We start from the raw sequence: 14,458 nt of genomic DNA, 5'->3' as shown, positions 1-14,458 counted from the left end.
GGGCGACTCTACTGCTTGCTGGGAAACTGGAATTGCAGGCCAGGAAGGAATCTGTGAAAGCAGGAGACAGGAAATGTTAATGCAGTGGGGGGGCAGATCAGACCTCGCTGCGTCTGGTGGAACCCAAATGGAGGAGAAAATATACCAATGTGTATATTGCGGGAAGTCCTTCAATGCTCACTTTAAACTCATTAGACATCATCGAATCCACACGGGGGAGAAACCGTACAAGTGTTTGGATTGCGGTAAAAGCTTTGACCAGAAGGGAAACCTTATTGCACATTCAAGAATCCACACGGGAGAGAAACCATATGCGTGCTCAGATTGTGGGAAAAGCTTCAGCCATAAAGGAAGCCTTGTTTTGCATGTGAGAATCCACACAGGAGAGAAACCCTACAACTGCCCCGACTGTGGGAAAAGCTTCAGCCGGTCAGGGTCCCTTAAAGAACATGAGAAAACCCACACAGGAGAGAGACCGTATACATGTTTAGACTGTGGAAGGAGCTTCCGAAAAATCTCTGAGCTCACAACACATCACAGATTCCACACAGGAGAGAAACCATATAAATGTTCAGGCTGTGAAAAATCCTTTAGTACGAGCTCTAATCTCATTGCTCATCAGAGAACCCACACAGGAGAGAAACCATATAAGTGCTCTGAATGCGGGAAGAGGTTCAGTCAGGCTGGGAACCTGAAGGAACACGAGAGAACTCACACTGGCGAGAAACCCTATAGATGCCCAGAATGTGGGAAAAGCTTCAGACAAATCTCTTACTTTATTAAACATCACCAAATACATCTTGCCGAGGAGGGAATGCGCATGGAAGAAAAACCACACAAATGCTCTGACTGCGGTAAAGGGTTTGGTGAGAAAGCCAGCCTCATTAGGCACCAGAGAATCCACACGGGAGAGAAACCCTTCCAGTGCTCAGACTGTGGAAAAAGTTTCTGTTTGAAGTCCAACCTTGTTGTACATGTGAGAATACATACAGGGGAGAAACCCTACAAATGCTCAGAGTGCGGAAAAAGCTTCAACCAGACATCAAGCCTTCATAACCATGAGAGAACCCACAAAGGGGAGGAACCCTATAAATGCTTAGTGTGTGGGAAAAGCTTCAACCGGCCGTCGCAGCTTAAAGCCCATGAGAGAACCCACACTGGAGAGAAGCCATACAAGTGCTTGGAATGTGGGAAGGGCTTTATTTACAACCATCACCTTGTCAGACATCAGAGAAATCACACTGGAGAGAAGCCATATCAGTGCTCTGAGTGTGGGAAAGGATTTGGTCTGAAATCGACTCTTATTAAGCACCAAGACATTCACATGAGAGAGAAACCATAGCAAAGCTTCAGCTGGATTTAATAAAGACGTGAGAATCTGTGCCAGTGTCAGAACTCGAACTCACAGTAAATCCTGACCATCAAGAGGGGGACTCAAGCTGTGTTGCCACCATTCCACTCTGGCCGGAGACGAAAATGTGGGAAGACCAGTCAGACCAGTGCAAACATTTCTTAACCTCAATAGGCTGAAGAGCAGACGTGGAAAGCAAACTCTGAGGGATACCACTTTTGGGGGGGGGGGCGGAGGCTTGCAGGAGACACCCAGTTGGCTGCTGTTGGAAACCCCAAGCTACATTAGCAGACCTATGGTCTGATCTTGCCGGCGTCTTCTTATGGTCTGATGGTCTACAGTTCTTCTTATAGTTAGATAGGCTAACTATATTATTTTTGGTCTGATCCAGTAGGGCCTTTCTTATGTTCTTATGAGTGTGAATGATACATTGACAATTTTTAAATTGGCCTTCAATTATGCTTTTATTTATGGCTCTTTTGAGCAGTTTTTTCCTCTTGTGGTATATTTGGTGGATGTTACCTATTTCGTAAACTAAAGCAAGATTTGAGTCCAGTATGAGAGCCAACGTGGTGTAGTGGAAGCGGTGTAGTTTGGAGCGGTGGAAGCTGATCGGGAGAACCGGGTTCGATTCCCCACTCCTCCACATGAGCTGCAGACTCTAATCTGGTAAACCAGGTTGGTTTCCCCACTCCTACACACGAAGCCAGCTGGGCGACCTTGGGCCAGTCACAGTTCTATTAACACCTACCCCACAGGGTGTTTGTTGTGGGCGGGGAAGGGAAGGAAATTGTAAGCCGGTTTGATTCTGCCTTAAGTGGTAGAGAAAGTCAGCATATTAAAACCCACTCTTCTTCTACACCAGCCAGTGTGGTGTAGTGGTTAAGAGCAGTGGTTTGGAGTGGTGGACTGTGATCAGGAGAACTGGGTTTGATTCCCCACTCCTCCACATAAGCGGCGGAGGCTAATCTGGTGAACTGGATTGGTTTCCCCACTTCTACACATAAAGCCAGCTGGGTGACCTTGGGCTAGTCACAGCTCCCTTACAGCTCTCAGTCCCACCCGCCTCACAGGGTGTTTGTTGTGGGGAGGGGAAGGGAAGGTGATTGTAAGCCAGTTTGATTCTCCCTTAAATGGTAGAGAAAGTCAGCATATAAAAACCAACTCCTCTTCTCCTCCTCCTCCTCCTCCTTAAAGACCAACAAGATTTCCAGAGTGTATGCTTTTGAGAGTTAAAGTTCCCTTCATCGCTCCCAGATGAAGGGGAGCTTTGTCTCTCAAAAGCTCATATCCCAAAAATCTTGTTGGTCTCTACGGTGCTACTGAGTTCAAACCTTGCTCTTCTACTGCAGACCAACATGGCTGCCCTCCTGAAACCATTTCATAAACTATACTTTTGTTATCCAAACTATGTTGTTATTTGAGGATTACAGAAGCCTGTGAGAGTAAAGAGCAATGAACTGGATTAATGGGACAGGTGAAGCTGTTATAACCAAGAGTCAGACCATCTGTTTTCATAACTTTTCCCTCTACTTATCAGCTGCTCTCCATCATCTCTGGCAGAGAAAGGCCCTTCCCAACATCCAAGATTTTTTTTAACAGGAGCTAACCTGACCTGGGCCCTGACCTGGATGGCCCAGGCTAGCCTGATCTCGTCAGATCTCAGAAGCTAAGCAGGGTCAGCCCTGGTTAATATTTGGATGGGAGACCACCAAGGAAGTCCAGGGTTGCTGTGCAGAGGAAGGCACTGTCAAACCACCTCTGTGAGTCTCTTGCCATGAAAACCCCAAAAGGGGTCGCCATAAGTCGGCTGCGACTTGACGGCACTACACACACGCACATAACCTGACCTGGACAGCCCAGCTCTAACCTGGATGGCCATCTATCCTTAAGTACAGAAGAGTGAATTAGACACGCAATGGCAATGTAAATGTCAAAAGCAAGTAAATGATCTTAGCAGGCGTGATTGGATTAGGTGTGATTTGCAAAGGGGTAGAAGATGTGGAGAAATCAGCATTGGTAATGAGACAGGAATCCCAAGTCCTGGAGAATGCATACTCTTGAGCGTCATTGGTTGTAATTCAGCTGTCTCTTTCTAACCTCCCTTTGAAATCCTTTTGTAAGAGAACAAGAGTCTTTAAGGTGCTACTGGACTCCTACTGTTTTCTACTGCTATTGACAGACTAACACAGCTACCCTTCCTGATCTATCTGAAATTAATTTTCTGGGAGAATGGGCCGTATCAAACAGTTTCCCCTCACAAAGGTGAAACCTAAATTCATCTTTGATTGCCTGGCCATTTTACTAACTTAAATGTGACTGTTACGCCTGTCATTATCAAATTAATTAGTATATTGATGTCATCAAACAATGTTTATCTGTTTAGAAAATTGATGTGCCATATCTCCAAAGACCTACTTGAGGTAGCTCAGAAAGCAAAACATGAGAAGATGATACACACAAGTAAATGTAAGTCTTGTCTTCAGGATGTTTTGAAGGTCATTAAATCATAGGGTCGCCATAAATTGGAAGTGACTTGTCACGCTTAACACACACAGACCTACCTCGGATTGCAGTCTGGGCTGAATCCAGAATGGAAACGGCATGCCTCTTCTCCCTCCCCAGGCTCTGCTAGCCTTCCCACAACAAACAACAGCTGGCTTGTGTGAATGAGCCTGAAGCCCTGATGTAGAGAGAGTGGGGGAGACATGGGGGTGTGGCGGAGAATAGGGTTGCTAACCTTCAGACGGTATGAAAAAATCCCAGCAGCACTGGCCACCAAAACCTAAGCATAAATAAAGAATGAATACACGTTGGCTGATAGTGCTGGAATTAACCTGTGTATTACCACATCAAGCCACAAGATGGCAATCAATTATAACATTCCATATCATAATCAACAAGACTGAAATAAATACCTGCAGACAGAGTATAATTAGTCCTAAAGCAATTACATACAAATAGTGGGGAAAAGGTGTGCCCAATGAGGCTCACTCAAACAACAATGTCCATATACAAGCTAGAGGCCGAAAGAAGCCACCTAAGTTATTATTATTATATTCACAGCTGATTATTATTGTATACACATATAATGTGTTTATATGTCTTAAGATTAATTTTTAAAAATTGAAAAATCTGCCAACGGCAAACATTTCTTGCATTTGCTGTAGCGGGGCATCAATTTTGCAAAAACCCTTTCGTGTCACAATAAATCTGTGTACTAAACTTGTCAGGGGGAAGGTTAATCCTTGACATTCGGAAGACGTACACTGCAGATAAGATTCAGAGTTGGTCTGCAGTAGGAGAGCCAGAATCAAATCCTGCGGCTCCTTAGAGACCAATAAGAGTTTCAAGGTATAAGCTTTTCAGAGTCAGAACTCCCTTTGACAGACACAAGCTTGAAAGGAAACCTCTGAGCATGGGAGGTTTTGCCTTGGATTTGCCGCTCTCTAGATGCACATGGGGGCTTATTGTTGAGTTTGGGGAATTTGGATGGGGGAAATGTGCATCTGGAGAGAGGCAAACCCAAGCCAGAACATCCCATGCATAAGTGGCCTTAGTCATTTTATCCTAGTCAGCAGATGGGGGTGGGTGGGGAGTTTGTCAAGAATGCTTGTAAAGGATACACTGGAGAGTTACTCCATTTCCAGCTCATGGATTTCAACGACCTTTGACAGGAATCACTCTGCATAGGATTGCACTGAAAACTCTCCAAAATGCTGCGACACATTTTGGGTGGTGCTGTTTCTGTGGGATTTCTTTCTCTTTTGTGCACGCCCCTACATGCTCTTTGAAGTCGTGATCCTATGCATACTCACCGGAGGAGTGGAGGGGATGGGGGGGGGGCTCCCCCGAACCCTATAGGATCTAGTGGGCCGTGGAGGGGTTAAGCCGACCGAGCTCCAACTCCTAGAGAGGATAGAAGGGGGGGCGGATCGAGCTTGTCAATTTCCCCACTGCAACTGCAAACACGGATGCACCAGTTCCGTTTGCAGACGGAGAGGTAAATATGCAGGATCTGGGTGGGGTGGAGATTCCTCTCCCAGCATGGTGGGCAGTTGCAGAGATCCTGCCCCTCGCCCTTGAGCAAGAGCCTCCGTTTGCATTCTTCCTCCTTTGGAGAAAGGTTGTTTGTTTGTTTTTCCACACGTGCACTCTCTCCGCTTGCAAAGCACGTGGGGCGCCGCTCGCAGTAACTTTGGGGACTGGATATTGTCGAAGGCTTTCACGGTCAGAGTTCATTGGTTCTCGTAGGCTATCCGGGCTGTGTGACCGTGGTCTTGGTATTTTCTTTCCTGACGCTTCGCCAGCAGCTGTGGCAGGCATCTTCAGAGGAGTCACACCGAAGGACAGTGTCTCTCAGTGTCAAGTGTGTAGGAAGAGTAATATATATATAGTCAGAAGGGGGTTGGGTTTGAGCTGAGTCATTGTCCTGCAAAAAGTAACAAAGGTAATGTGCTAACCATTGTCCTGTAAGTATCCAGATAATGTGCTAATGAGGGTGTGGTATGGTAATATGGAACCATTGTATCCTGAAGTGATCTGTTAATGTGTGAAATCCAAAACTAATCCGCATGGCTATTGTGGACTGTAGTCTTTGTTAGTCTGGTGGTTTTCAAGACAGGAAGCTGAGCCTTATTCATTCTTAAACTCTCTTCTTTTCTCTTAAAGTTGTGCTGATGTTTATGAATTTCAATGGCTTCTCTGTGCAATCTGACAAAATAGTTGGTAGAATTGTCCAGTCTTTCAGTGTCTTGGAATAAGACCCTGTGTCCTGTTTGGGTCAGTCCATGTTCAGCCACTGCTGATTTCTCAGGTTGGCCAAGTCTGCAGTATCTTTCATGTTCTTTTATCCTTGTTTGTATGCTGCGTTTTGTGGTCCCGATGTAAACTTGTCCACAGCTGCAAGGTATACGATATACTTTCTGACTATATATTACTCTTCCTACACACTTGACACTGAGAGACACTGTCCTTCAGTGTTCCTCCTCTGAAGATGCCTGCCGCAGCTGCTGGCGAAACGTCAGGAAAGAAAATACCAAGACCACGGTTACACAGCCCGGATAACCTACAAGAACCATTTGGGGACTGGATTTAGTAATTTTGCTGTTTTGGGTAATTTTAATTATTTCTGGTCTATCCGCACTGAGACAGCAGGGTAGACTTCCCCTGACTATGGAAGATCCACTGATTTAGCAATTTGCAATAATCTCTTTTCCTTTCTTTAAAATGTGTTGAAATGTATTAGGACAGCCAGGGAATAGCTTGTTGCTGGGCAGGGTATCTCTGTGTGTCTGTGTGCTAAGGAATTGGGGCAAGAGTCATGGAGGGTTACAATGAACCATAACAAGAACTGGGTGAAACTGTTACTCTACTGCCGCCTCCATGTCTGTAGTGCTATCAGCTTTACCCTGAATGTTGATGGGTTGTCATATCTTGAATTTGGATAAATATCCCTTCCTCAGTATGATCGGGGCTCAGAGATTTTTACTCGGTAGAGTGCTCTGGGTAGCAGCTGCTCCGAATAAATAACTGTTTTCTTGCAAACAACGGTCTCGGGTCCCCTTCTCCCCCACGAACCTCTGGTTTACTCCATCAGCATAAAAGGCAATGCTTGGTTTTTAGGATAGGCGGGGGCTTTGCGATCTAAGGTGGGGGAAGAGCTGACCCCAGTGCCAACTCCAGGATGGGAAATTCCTGGAGTGTTTGTGGGTGGAGCCTGCAGAGGGCAGGGTTGGGGAGGAAGCTCGGCCTGGTATAATGCCATAAACTCCACCCTCCAAAGCAGCCATTTTCTCCATGGGAATTGATCTGTGTTATCTGGAAATCAATTGTAATTCCGGGAGATCTCCAGGACCCACCTGGAAATTGGCAAGCCTAGGGATCCCCCTTCACTTTAGAGTCTGCATTGGGCTGTCCTGTTTTAGGTGCCTCTTGTAGCTACAGTGTTCTGTTCTGAAAGGATTCCCCTCTCAATCGTCGTTAATTTGTCTTATACATCTTATAATTTGTCTTAATTCATTGTTATACATCTCCCCGTGTACTGTTTTTCCTGTTAATGAGATTTCTTTGGGTGCAGAAATTGAACCCAGCAAGCTGCCTTGCACTGAATCAGACAAGCCAAAAGGGGAAGAGAGGTGTCCCACATGAACACATGAAGCTGCCTTATACTGAATCAGACCCTTGGCCCATCAAAGTCAGTATTGTCTACTCAGACTGACATCTCTTTTCAACAAAGTACTTTCTCAAAAACATGTACAGACTCCTTTCCTTCAAATCCAAGAATCTTCTATGATCCAGCTTCTAAAGTAAACTTTTCAGAAACATAGTTTTGTCTTTTCAGTAGCATACGAAACAAAAGAAAAAGAGTTTTGAATGTATCTAAGCATACTAAGCCATGACCTGGATGGCCCAGCCTAGCCCTATCTCATCAGAAAAGATCTGATCAGATCTCAAAAGCAAAGCAGGGTTGGCCCTGGTTAGTATTTGGATGGGAGACCACCAAGCCAGGGTTGCTAAGCAGGGGCAGGCAATGGCAAACCACCTATTAATCTCTCTTCCCTATAGCGTTAACGTAAATCAGCTGTATTTTGATGGCTCTTTCCACAACCAAGCATACTAAACTTCAAAAAGAGTACAAATAACAGCTCTTTGTAAGGCACAGAAAACTAAGGCAGGACATTTTCCATTTGTTTCATAAAATTATTAACAATCCCGGGAAGCCATTGCCAGTACGAGATAATGGGGAGCGTATCAAAGTTGTCTTCCAGGTCATTATTGCTAGGAATTTTGTGAAAGAATGCATGCATGTTTTACTGATTCATAACTATTGTGTTGATGCTTTCTGTCTGTTCCCCCTCCCAGCAGAAGTGCAGCGCACCTATCGACGTCACCGTTGTCTCGTCTAGAATTTTCCACGCCCCAGCATTATTTCTGTGAGGTAGACCGAGGATGAAAATGGAAGAACACGTCCTCACAGGCCATACACGACGGGAAACGCTGGAGGGAGAAGGAAAAGCTCCTCAGGCCCTCAAAGATGCTCTAGGCCTCAAGCCGTGGATGGATTTGGTGGGAGGAAGTAAACCCTCTCAAGCAGTGCAGCTGGAAAGTACTAGAAGGCCCCTTGGATGGGTGAAGGAGGAACCAGAAGACTGTTTAGTCCAGCACTGGGATGCCCAGCGGCAGGTGTACCTAAAGACAGTTACTTCCCCTCATTTAGAGGTACAAATTTCACAGCTGCCTGAGGAACCTACAACATGGGGGGACGCTAAAGCCTTTCTGTCCTCCTTCGAGCAAGTGGCTGAAGCTTGCCGCTGGCCCAAAGGAAAGTGGGTAGCCCAGCTTTTGCCGGCACTCAGTGGAGAAGCGGAGCGGGCTTTTAACAGGCTCGAGGCCAGAGACCGAGAGGATTACGGGAAAGTGAAGGCGGCCATCTTGAGAGGGGGATCCGTCACTAGGGAGAAGCAGCGCCGGCACTTCAGAGGTTTCTGCTATCAGGAGGCCGAGGGCCCGAGAGGGGCTTATAGCCGGCTCCAGGAACTTTGCTGTCGGTGGCTGAAAGTTGAGAGAAGCACAAAAGAGCAGATCTTGGAGCTGCTGATCTTGGAGCAGTTCCTGACCATCCTGCCGCCGGAGATCCAGAGCTGGGTCCGGGAGCTTGGCCCAGAGACCTGCTCCCAGGCGGTGGCCCTGGCTGAGGCTTTTCTCCTGAGGCAACCAGAATCTGAGAGACAGGAAAATGAGGTGAGGCTGTATTGTGTGCCTTTAATATAAATGAGGTGAGGCTGTATTGTGTGCCTTTAATATAAACTTGTTTAATTTCTAAGACAGGGGTCCCCAACATGGTGCCCACCACCTTTTCTGGTGCCCTCCAAGTGTTTTTAGGAAGTGAGCGGGGCCAGGTGGGGCTTTTACCCAGCAAGGCATCTGATTGGTCTGTGGAGATTTGATTGGCTTTGCAGATTTTTAAAATCTACTTTGGCAGCATCTGCCACCACAGTGCAAGGATCCTCAGTCAGTAACTGGAAGTAAGCTGGGGAGCCCATTTTGTGGTTGGCTCCACTTCCTGTGTATGAGCCCCATGGCGCAGAGTGGTAAGCTGCAGTACTGCAGTCCAAGCTCTGCTCACCACCTGAGTTCGATACCAACGGGAGTCGGTTTCAGGTCGCCGGCTCAAGGTTGACTCCGCCTTCCATCCTTCCGAGGTCGGTCAAATGAGGATCCAGCTTGCTGGGGGTAAAGGGAAGATGACTGGGGAAGGCACTGGCAAACCATCCCATAAACAAAGTCTGGCTACTAAACATTGGGATGTGACGTCACCCTATAGGTCAGGAATGACCCAGTACTTGTGGGTGCACCCACCATCCTGTACCATAATTGTCAAGGTGCCTGCAGGCTCAAAAAGGTTGGGGACCCTTGGACTAAATAAAGGCTGAAGGAAGCTCTTAAAATTGTTAAATTTGTAAAAGGAAAGTCAGTCCTGATTTGTTGCCCCCTTCCAGCTGCTAAAATCTTTTTTTGTTTTTTGCTGGCCCGTGGGGTTTTCAAGGCAAGAGACATTCAGAGGTGGTTTGCCATTGCCTGCCTCTGTGTCATGACCCTGGACTTCTCTGGTGGTCTCCCGTCCAAATACTGACCAGGACTGACCCTGCTCATCTTCTACAATCTGAGGAAATCAGGCTAGCCTGGGTCATCCAGGTCAGGACCTAAAATCATAACCTTTGTTAAAAGAAACTTAATCTTGTTTGGTTGCCCTCTTCCAGCCCCACCTCCTAATACATTGCTGTTGGATCTGGAAGTCATATCTTTTTTAAGGATATTCGTATTGGATTTTTTCTCCCCTGCAAGGCATGTGATCTCATGACTTGGCTGTGCTGAGAGCCATATGGGGAGCTGGCAGTTTCTAGTTCGCCTATAGCTTCACTGGTGTTGTGTAGGGTTGCCAGGTCCCTCTTTGCCACCGGCGGGAGGTTTTGGGGGCGGGGCCTGAGGAGGGCAGGGTTTGGGGAGGGAAGGGACTTCAATGCCATAGAGTCCAATTGCCAAAGCAGCAATTTTCTCCAGGGGAACTGATCTCTATCGGCTAGAGATCAATTGTAATAGTGGGAGATCTCCAGCTACTACCTGGAGGCTGGCAACCCTAGTGTTGGGGCTAAGAGTGTCAGAATAGGAAGGGAGGAACCTGCTGTCTAATCCATTCTCTCCCATGAATCTTCCTGGGTGATAGTGTGTTTGATCGCAAAGTGGCGTCAGAATGATCATTCTTGTTCCTCCTCTCTTCTTTCCCCCATATGCTGCCCTTGTACACACACATATGTCATGTCTATGGAGCTAATGGAAACAAGGCTAAATGGTTAGGTTTACCAGGTCCCCCTGTCCTCCGGTGGGAGGTTTTTGGGGCAAGACTAGGGCAACGATCCCGTGTGTGCGGCTCCGTGGAGCGCAGTTACGTCACTTCCGGATTTACCACAGAAGTGCGGCATTGTGACGGGACTCTTTAGCACTCAAACCCCCCAAATGAGAGTTTGAGTGTTAAACCATTGCAGAGCAGTAAACCCGGAAGTGACATAATCATGTGCGATCCCCACTCCAAGCTGGCCAATGGGTTGTTGGGCAATTGCCTGCAAATCCAAGCAACCTGGCAACCCTATAAATGGGAGGGGCAGGAAATGAGGCTAAGTGTGTGTGTGTGTGGGGGGGTCAGGGTTCTTCCTTCTAGATTCATGGTTCTGCCCTGAAAGTTTTCACTGCTGCTGTTCCAGGAGGAATTGGCAGTGGCGGGTGTGCATTTCTGGGAGGCAGATCCAGTTCAGCCTGATGCCAAGCAGAGGCGGATGTGCTGGGGACCCATGCAGGAAGATGGTGAGGGTGCCAGCCTGGTGGGTAAGTAGGGATTCTTTATGCTTGGGCCTTTCGGTGCTCTGAGATTCCTCAGGAACGGCGCCTTCGTTCTGCAGGTTGTCCTGTCCTTATTTCATAGAATCATAGAATCATAGAGTTGGAAGGGACCACCAGGGTCATCTAGTCCAACCCCCTGCACAATGCAGGAAACTAACAACTACCTCCCCCCCACATCCCCAGTGACCCCAACCCTCCCCCCGCCATGCAGGATCCCACAATCAAAGCAGTCCCGACAGATGGCCGTCCAGCCTCTGCTTAAAGACCTCCAAAGACGGGGACTCCACCACCCTCCGAGGCAGCGCATTCCACCGTCAAACAGCCCTGACCGTCAGAAAGTTCTTCCTAATGTTTAGGTGGAATCGCTTTTCTCTTAGTTTCAATCCATTACTCCGTGTCCTAGTCTCTGGAGCAACAGAGAACAAGCTAGTTCCCTCATCAACATGACATCCCTTCAGATATTTAAACATGGCTATCACGTCTCCCCTCAACCTTCTCTTGTCCAAACTAAACAAACCCAACTCCTTAAGTCTCTCCTCACAGGGCCTGGATTCCAGACCTCTGACCATTCTGGTCGCCCTCCTCTGGACACTTACTTCATTTACACAATCCCTTCCTCCTTATGGGGACCCAAAGAGGCTTACATAGTTCTCTTCTCCTCCCTCTTATCCTGGCCATAACCCTGTGAGGTAGGTTAGGCTCAGAATGTCTGAGTGGCCCAAGGTTGGCCAGCAAGCTTCCATGGCAGCGTGGGTATTCAGACCAGGGTCTCCCAGATTCTAGTCTGACATTCTAACCCAGGGGCCCCCAAATTTTTTGAGCCTCCAGGCTCCAAAATGGCTGCTGCAGGAGGCGGAGCCAGCCACAAAAGGGCTTCCGTACCTTACCTTCAATCACACAGTGAAGATGGCAGGCCACTACCAAAGTAACCTTTTCAAAAATCGCCCCAGTCTGATTGGAGTCCAGCTCAGGGCAGCTAACAACAGGTAAAGTATACAATTGAAAGGAACACTGTGTATAAATATATAGGTTAGGTTTTAAAACCCTACCCAATATAAGTGGCATTAACTGAGACATCGTGGTGTAGTGGTTAAGAGCAGGGGGCTCTAATCTGGAGAACCACGTTTGATTCCCCATTGTTCCACATGAAGCCAGCTGGGTGGCTTTGGGCCAGTCACAGTTCTCTCAGAACTCCCTCAACCCCACCTACCTCACAAGGTGCTTGTTGTGGGGAGGGGAAGGCGATGGCAATTGTAAGCTGCTTTGGGACTCCTTAAGAGTAGAAAAAAAGCTGGTTATAAAAACCAACTACTACTCCTCCTCTCTTTTTTTTAAATATTTTTTTATTTTCTTCATTTAACATATCAACAGAAACGATATCCAATATTAAAAATAATAATAATAATAAAAAGAAAAACAAGTAGTATCACTAATTTAACAATAAGATGACTTCCCCCTCTCCCTCTTCCATCTAAAAATGAATTGTATAAACTTTTGCTAACGGAGCTAATCCCAATATTATTTTAATTAACCTGTTCTTATCCTATCCAACATTATTAAATCAAAACCTAATATAAAATTAATACAAAGTATAAATAAGGGATTAGATCAAAGAGTATCCTTTAAATGGTCCCATTGAAAATTGATTTTCACAATAGGTTCTCCAAGCCTCCCATTCCCCCCAAAATTGTACATTATCATTCTGGTTTATCAAAGCTGTAAGCTTCGCCATCTCGGTCAATTCTAGCATCTTTTTTATCCAGTCTTTTTTGTCTGGTATCTCGACTGTCTTCCATTTAGCTGCAAATAGCAATCGTGCAGCAGTGGTGGCATAAATCAAAAAGGTTCTGTGAGTAAAAATGGTATCCGGTATCATACTTAATAGCATCATTTCAGGTGTTTTAGGGATATTTTGTTGTAAAATCAGCCTTATTTCATTATATATCATCTCCCAAAATTTCTTAGCTTTTTCACAAGTCCACCACATTTGATGAAAAGATCCTATTTCTTTATTGCATTTCCAACAGCTCCTCCTCCTCTTCTCCTCCTCTTCTGAACGTTGCTTGCAGCCTGGCTCCAATATTCTAAAGAAACAGGGTGGGGATTGAAATTCTCCCCAGGTTCTAATGTGCAGGCCTGGCTTCCTTGATGGAGTCAATCCATCTTCCTCTTTTCCAGCTGCCTTCAGCTGTTCCTCTACGACTGGCCACAGGAAGATGCCCTGAGTCAGTGATCTATTTATGATGGGCGCCGAGGACTAGTTAATGTGGTCCTTGTATGATTTTAGTAACCAGAATGGACAAGGATCCACAGCAGAAGTGGTAGCCTTCACAGCTCCTAAGATCTTGTCAACATTTGTCATGGTGAGGGGCTCAAAATGGTTCCTAAACAGACCAGGTAAAGGTCCCCTGTGCAAGCACCGGGTCGTTCCTGACCCATGGGGTGACGTCACATCCCGACGTTTACTAGGCAGACTATGTTTTCGGGATGGTTTGCCAGTGCCTTCCCCTGTCATCTTCCCTTTACTCCCAGCAAGCTGGGTACTCATTTGACCGACCTCAGAAGGATGGAAGGCTGAGTCAACCTTGAGCCGGCTACCTGAAACTGACTTCCATCGGGATCGAACTCAGGTTGTGAGCAGAGCTTGGACTGCAGTACTGCAGCTTTACCACTCTGTGCCACGGGGCTCCTAAACAGACTAGACAACATGTTAACTCATCTCTCCTGTATGAGCTATGCTACAGCCAGAACATAGAGAAGAGATTTTATCACCCAAATACTTTACAAATGTACCATAATCGATTACCGTATTTTTCGCTCCATAAGACGCACTTCTTTCCTCCTCAAAAGTGAGGGGAAATGTCTGTGCGTCATATGGAGTGAATGCCGGCTGGGCGCGTGCACGTCGGGACGGCGCAAGTTGGCATTCCTCGCCCCGACGGCCAGCTGGGAGGCGGGCGGGGCCACACAGAGCCGGCATTCCCCGCCTCGACGGCCAGCTGGGAGGCGGGTGGGGTGCACAGAGCCGGCTGGGCGCGTGCGCATCAGGACGGCTCGCACCGTCCCAACGCGCATGCGCCCAGCCGGCATTCACTCCATAAGACAAGTTTTTAGAGGAGGAAAACAAGATTTTTTCTTGTTTTCCTCCTCTAAAAATTAGGTGCGTCTTATGGTCAGGTGTGTCCTGTGGAGCGAAAAATACGGTAACTG

The 14,458-nt window shown here is 46.9% G+C and overlaps 2 protein-coding genes and 1 pseudogene across 2 annotated transcripts in view; 2 read left to right on the top strand and 1 right to left on the bottom strand.

Moving 5' to 3' along the window:
- LOC130490550 (zinc finger protein 208-like) overlaps positions 1 to 14,458 on the bottom strand; it is a 157,849-nt gene that overhangs the window by 25,652 nt on the left and 117,739 nt on the right. The window lies entirely within an intron of this gene.
- On the top strand, positions 128 to 1,343 carry LOC130490590 (zinc finger and SCAN domain-containing protein 2-like). Its single transcript, XM_056864413.1, has one exon. The coding sequence runs from the start codon at positions 128 to 130 to the stop codon at positions 1,340 to 1,342; it is 1,215 nt and encodes a 404-aa protein (XP_056720391.1). The 3' UTR covers position 1,343.
- Positions 8,303 to 14,458, top strand: part of LOC130491440 (zinc finger protein 135-like) — a 42,859-nt pseudogene continuing 36,703 nt past the window's right edge.

The sequence above is a fragment of the Euleptes europaea genome, chromosome 1 (genome assembly GCF_029931775.1).
Source record: "Euleptes europaea isolate rEulEur1 chromosome 1, rEulEur1.hap1, whole genome shotgun sequence".
In the NCBI taxonomy this organism is placed as follows: Eukaryota; Metazoa; Chordata; class Lepidosauria; order Squamata; family Sphaerodactylidae; genus Euleptes; species Euleptes europaea.
This window is presented reverse-complemented; position numbering and strand designations above follow the sequence as displayed.